Source organism: Hyla sarda, unplaced genomic scaffold, assembly GCF_029499605.1.
Source record: "Hyla sarda isolate aHylSar1 unplaced genomic scaffold, aHylSar1.hap1 scaffold_498, whole genome shotgun sequence".
NCBI classification, from domain to species: domain Eukaryota; kingdom Metazoa; phylum Chordata; class Amphibia; order Anura; family Hylidae; genus Hyla; species Hyla sarda.
In genome coordinates, this window is record NW_026610509.1 from 54,977 (window position 1) to 61,618 (window position 6,642).

General features: G+C 49.1%; 1 protein-coding gene across 1 annotated transcript in view; it reads right to left on the minus strand.

Annotated features, from left to right (window-relative positions):
* Positions 1 to 222: 222 nt before the first annotated feature.
* Positions 223 to 6,642, minus strand: part of LOC130337568 (neuroligin-2-like) — a gene marked incomplete in the record, with an annotated part of 184,394 nt that continues 177,974 nt past the window's right edge. The window contains 2 exon segments of the mRNA XM_056553952.1: positions 223 to 5,634; positions 6,522 to 6,642. Coding sequence (XP_056409927.1) covers positions 4,791 to 5,634; positions 6,522 to 6,642 — 965 coding nt within the window.

The following is a 6,642-nucleotide window of genomic DNA, read 5'->3' on the forward strand; positions in this document are numbered from 1 at the left end:
GGATACACTGTATATAGTGACAGGGGGTTACTAATTACTCTAGATCAGATGATCATGACTGTCTAAGTATTCCACTTGATCCCCCCAACATGTTTCACCTGATCCTCCAACATGTTTCACTTCATCCCCCAACATGTTTCCTACTTGTCCCAAATGATGGTTTCCTGCCTCCCAAATAAAGACAGCCATATTGTCACCAAAATTTGTCAGTTTTATTTCAGTCCAAGATCCCAAAAACAAACAAAAAAAAAAAACGAAAAAAAAAAAAAAAGTGCCAGTAGTTAACCGATTCAGCGCCAGGACCTATAAAGGCAATAAGGCATCTCCTGTGCCTTCGTGTCGTGTATATTTACACACGGGTATAATGTGTAGGGGTCCGCGCCATTGTACTTTGATTTGTTGCTGCTGGCGAGTACAATGCCACCGACCTCTATATCTATATACACACATATATATATGTACATGCATGTATATAGCGTGTGTCCATATACACACATCTGTGTGTGCACCATCCTGTGCATATATACTTTATATATATTTATATTCCATATGTCCCTTTTTAATTATAGAACAATCTCTATATAATATAAATCTTAAGGTCAGTGAGGGGCGGGGCTTCTCTGGTGCGCCGTTCCGGACAGCAGCCCACTGCACGTACGTTGTAGTCTTGTTCGTCATCACTAGAGCTGTGGTCTATAAACCGTTGCAGCATCTGGGGGGCCACGATATGGAGACCAATGGCGTCGAGTTACATTTTCCTGCAAGTTACAGCAGAGTTTCCTATACCGGGGCCACCAACAAGTCATCGTATCTCCTCCAAACCACCTACCAGAGAGGACAAGATGGCGACCATCGATATATATGTGGAGAGGACAATCTGCCTCCATCCAGTTCACCGATTTCGCATACTATGGTGGCCGTCCATCAAGGTCACTGGCCTTTCTCGAAAAAGGAGCTTCTGGCCTCTGCTGCCCTGTTGTGTGTAGTTGGAGGAACCATTAGGCCTAAAGTTGGCCATACACGGTCGAATTTTCAACGTATTTAAAGGGGTACTCCACCCTTGACACCTTATCCCCTATCCAAAGAACAAGGGATAAGACGTCTGTTCGCGGGGGTCCCGACGTGGGGCACCCCAGACATCCGGTGCATGGAGCAAACTTCGCTCCGTGCCGGATGACTGGCGAAGCGGAGGCTTGTGATGTCACGGTCACAACCCGATCATGACGTCACGGCCACGCCCCCTCAATGCAGGTCTATGGGAAGGGGTGTGAGAGGCATCACGCCCCTTCCATAGACTTGCATTGAGGGGGCGCGGCGTGACGTCACAATCGGGGCTTAGCCGTGATGTCACAAACCTCTGACGTTGCACCCAATACTCTAAACCAGACCTGGGCATTGTATGACCCGCGGGCCACATACGGCCCATTGATAGGCTCTGACCGGCCCGCGCTGTCTGTCGGGCCATACAATGCCCAGGTCTGCTCTAAATGAATGCTGGGTACAGCAGGGAGATCCCAGGGGTCCCCAGCAGAGGGACCCCCACAATCAGACATCTTATCCCCTAAGATGTCTAAGGAAGGAATACCCCTTTAAGGGCCTTCAGTAGAACCCACTCATTTTGTTTGACTTGTCCGACCACCTAATGAGTATGGGGGCCTCCGGATTCTTGTCCCCCCTTCAATGCAAGATCCTAATGTTTTTAATGAGTAAAAAATTATATCTTTCTCCCCCATACCCATTTAGAGTACACACACTCTTGGATGTTTGGGTCGAGAGGGTTCGTCTAAATTGTATGGACAGCTTTCCCGAGGATCTGGCAAATGCTTTAGAACTGGGAGGCGGAGGTCCCCTTTGTCCTCCACGATAGTCAAGCCCTGGTCATGTGACTGCCTCAGTACATAATGCCAGGATAGTATTTACCTCATCTTAGAAAATGATGGCCTGTGTATGGCCAAACGAATGGTGGTCTACACGGTCAATGAATGGCCCACGATGGAACATGTATGGTGCAGATTTGTGGGGAAAGGTGGATAGGGCCGAGAGCTGTTCAGTTGATCGACTCATATCGGCCTAGTGTTCATGTGTTTGTAGTAGACAGTGGGATTGGGTAAGCCATTGCCAAATGCCCGTCATGTTCCCAAAAACAAAAGGGTTGGACGGTTCCAATTGCTCGATCCTTCTGATATAATCAGTCAGAGAAGAATTGGGAGGCCCCCATACACATAAGATGGTTGGCGTGGCTGCCAAATAAGTTGGGTTTGGCCAACAGATTTCTATTACCTTTAGGGTGGCCATATAGATTAAACAAAATGATTGTTCATTGGGTGGAATACAACAATTTAGCCGACCAATGATAGACAGCCATGGTCTGAGAAGAAGTCAACTGTGTTGGAAATGTTGGCCAATCATTGGATGAAAGAAAGAGATCTTTTATTCGTGGATCCTCGGGGCGATAATATTCCCCGATTGATCCCATTAAAGGGGTACTCCGCCCTTAGACAACTTATCCCCTATCCAAAGGATAGGGGATAAGATGTCTGATAGTGGGGGTCCCGCCGATCTCGACTGCGGCACCCCAGACATCCAGTTCACGGAGAGAACTTCACTCCGTGCCAGATGACTGGCGATGCGGAGGCTCGTGACGTCACCCCCCCCCTCAGCGCGCGACGTCACGGCCACGCTTCCTCAATGAGATTCTTGCAATAAGGGGGAGTGGCCATGATGCCACAAGCGGGGTGTGGCTGTGACGTCAAGAGCCTCCGGCACTGTTCCCGCCGCTCTAAACCAATGCCGGTGCAACATGGAGATCTCCTTAGCAGCAGGACCTGCGCGATCAGACATCTTATCCCCTATCCTTTGGATAGGGGAAAAGATGTCTAGGGGCGGAAGACCCCTTTAAGTCACTGATGCTGTAACTTGCAGGAACCGTTTCAAGTGTAGATATCTTTCCCGTATAGAAATCTTAAGGTTATTCTAACCCCGCAGGATCTGCCTGAATCTGTCTGCTTGTTCCCCGTAACCGTCTGGACGAGGTTGGGAGAGATGGAAAAAGAGACAGGGGCACTCTCTTGTAGTGTATATCGACTCGGTGTGATCCCTCCACCACACCTAAGTGATATACTCACCTATAGGGTGATGAAGTTCTGATCCACGGCTTTTTGGCGGTCGTGGTTGTCAGGGTACAATGAGATGTGTAGAAATAGGGCTGCTGCACTCGGACCGATTCTGGACTCCCAATGGGGGACCAGCGTAGAAATGCGAGAAATAGTAGGAAAAAGGCGGTCTTGGAGGCGCTGCTCAGGGGTGTTCACAGTAAGACAGACTCAGGCCGGCACAGGACAATAAATATTTTATTTGGCAATATGGGCAACGCATTTCGGCACTTACAAAGGTCCATGTGGTCAACGCCGGCACCAATACTAAGCAGGATCCCCACCAGTACACTCTCACAGCACCAACTACTAGAAGTGTACAGTCTAATTGGACCTGAGGAAGGCACTTTGTAAGTGCCGAAATGCGTTGCCCGTATTGCCAAATAATATATATATTTATTGTCCTGTGCCGGCCTGTGAACACCCCTGAGCAGCGCCTCCAAGACCGCCTTTTTCCTACTATTTCTCCCGTAACCGTCTGGTCACTGACTGCTGCGATCTTCCATCTCGTCGTTTATCGGACCCGAATCCGCGCAGGGAACGTGAGGTCTCAATGTGCTTCTGGTTACAAACCTCGTGCCTGGTTTTGTGGAGGAAGAGTTGGTAGAGAGGAGAAAAAGATGGGTAGCGAATCGGAGGGGGCTGATCTTGGCAGATGTAAAATAATTGGGGGCGATAAGAGAGAAAACGGAGCAGAGAAGAATTGAGAACAATCAGAACAAACATAATATTGGAGTAAAAGATACCGATCCGTCACATAAAAACCCCCTCTCTTATTTTGGCACACTTACAGTTCCCTTCCCCTCTTGTTTTTCTACCCAGGCACCCTGGGACTATGGCAGTGGAGAGGCAGAATGCTTCCAGACACCCCCAAGTTACTGACGAGCCGGCCCACCTAGTCTGCGAGGAGGAAGGGATCATTGGCACTGTGTGTGTTACGAGGAAGGGGCTTCAATTTGGCCTCTCATGCATTCACCCCTCCCTAATACATTCACCCCTTGCCCTCTTCTCTTGTCGAGGGACGCCCCTTCTTCCTGTGATGGTAATTGGGGAGCAGTTTAGTCCTTGAAGATTCAGTGCATTGAACACACCAGACTAAGGGTATCTGTGATGCCCCCACCCGGTGTAACGTCCCCATCAAATGAACATTGTCCATGAATAAAAATAATAAAGCCGGTGTAGAAGTGAGTCACTGGAGGGTTTTGGCCTAATCATCTAGACCGCCGTTCCTCCTGTAGCTGACCCCCCCATCCCTTTCTAAAAAGAGAAGCAGGGGGTATAATTTATTTGATCAAAACACTTTTTATCTTCCCCTACAATCCCATTAAATAACTGCCCCTCTGTTTGACCCTGTTTCCCCCACGACATAGGCAGAGATTCCAGTCCAGGTTCGGTGGACCTGATGGTTGATCACTAGGAGCAGTTTATAGCCTGAGGAGGACACGGAGGGGCACGGGGAGCTTGGGTAGTTCTTCTCTCGCTCCCTCATTATAAACAAGTCTTTGTATCTACCCCATCCCCTGCCATAAGGCAAAATCCAGCTCAGGCTTGGTAGGCCCAAAAAGCCAGCATAGCTGTTCATAACAGGAAGGGGGAGACGGGGCAGCAAGTGGGTTGAGGGAGAGATGTCTAGAACCACTATACCCTTGTGGTTGAATGCGGGTGAGGAAGGGTATTGTTGTGGGCAGTGGTGGGGAATGTATTGAAGGGATGTAATGAGGCTAGCCCCGAAATGGTATTTGGAGCCATGACAGAGGAAGGAGGTGGAGGTGGTGGAGGGAGTGGAGCGTCCTCAGGGGCTCTTCTCAGTGCCAAAGTATAGTCGGGAGGGCAAGCGGGCCGCAGTATATCATGGGGTCTCAGTGGTTCAAGATCTGGAGCCCCTCCACCTCTTTTGATCTGAAGGGACATAAGCTCTTCCTCTGGTCCATGGTGTGCCAGGTCATTGCCAGGGGCCCCTCCTCGTCCGGGACTGTGTCTCCGCTGCCGCAGTTCATGGCGTCTATCTCTTTTGTAGTAAAGTGCAGCAAAAGCCAAGATGTTGAGAAAGAGCAATGAGGCTCCCACAGCTACCGTCACGCTCAGCTCGGTCGAATAGTCACGAGAGTCACCGGGAAAGGGAGAAAATCGTGGCCTCTCTACCATCTCATCGTCATCCCCTTCGGGAGGAAGCGTGGCATGTGGGCGTCTTGTGGTACTTCCACTGTTTGGCCTGGAACCGGGTGTCCAGCGAGTGCTGTAGGGCGGTAATCTGGTGGTGGTCGATGGGTGCTGGACGGTATTGAGGTTGTGGAGGTGAGGAACTAATTCCAACCAGAAAGCGACCTTGTTGGCACGGTAGTTGTCCTTGACACGAGGCTTTAGGCCTATGTGTAGATACTGCTTCTCCTTTGGATTAAACTTTGCCCAGACCACCTCTTCAAACCGATTGGGTTTTGTATGGATGAACTTAGTGTCTTGAGGAACGGGTTGGTTTGGATCCCTACAATCAAAATGGACATAATAAGAGGATGAGATAAGAGCAACGATGGGCACAAGTTCTGCTGGTTACACAATAGTGGGTGAAATATCTCAGTCTAAACTGAATTGGACATAAATATATTATTCCATATATATATATATATATATATATATATTCTTAATATGAAAAATATTAATAAAGTAAGCCGAAGTAACATTAAACTAAGATACATGGCGGAAGAATTCACTGATCTATTGTTATGGAGAAGATATCCTACTGGCCCGAGTTACTGAAGGTGAAGGATTCGGTTGGGTTACTGGTGATCTGTATGGGGAACTGAATGATTGTTTTAAAGGGGTACTCCACCCCTAGACATCTTATCCCCTATCAAAAGGATAGGGGATAAGATGTCTGATCCCGGGGGTCCCGCTGCTGGGGACCCCCGCGATAGTTTAGAGCATTGGGTGCAGCGCCGGAGGGTCATGACGTCACAGCCACACCCCCTCAATGCAAGTCTATGGGAAGCGGTGTGACGGCCGCCACGCCCCTTTCCATAGACTTGCATTGAGGGGGCGTTGCCGTGATGTCACGAGCAGGCCATGACGTCACGAACCTCCGCCCCGCATCAACAGTCATTCGGCACGGAGCAAAGTTCACTCCGTGCATCGGATGTCTAGGGGCGGATTACCCCTTTAAGGCTCCATACAGATTAGAAACAAGTTGGCTGAACCCCCGAGTCTAATGTGTATGGGGGTCTCCCGATTCCTCAAACAGATGGTGTGGAAGGATCTGGCTTTATTTAATCAACCATTAAACTACTTCAGTCAATTGTGAGCGGCCAATTTGTTCTCTACATCTTTAATATATAGACCGAATGAAAGTTATGGCCTAAAAACATCACAACTCACCCAGTTTTAGCAAAGTTGGTCCAGTAAGTCATGACCACCGCACTTAGCATGACGTCGTTTTTGGAGAAGTTGCACGGGAAAAGATCAGTGGCTCCGACCATGGGAACCCCAAAGACGTAGG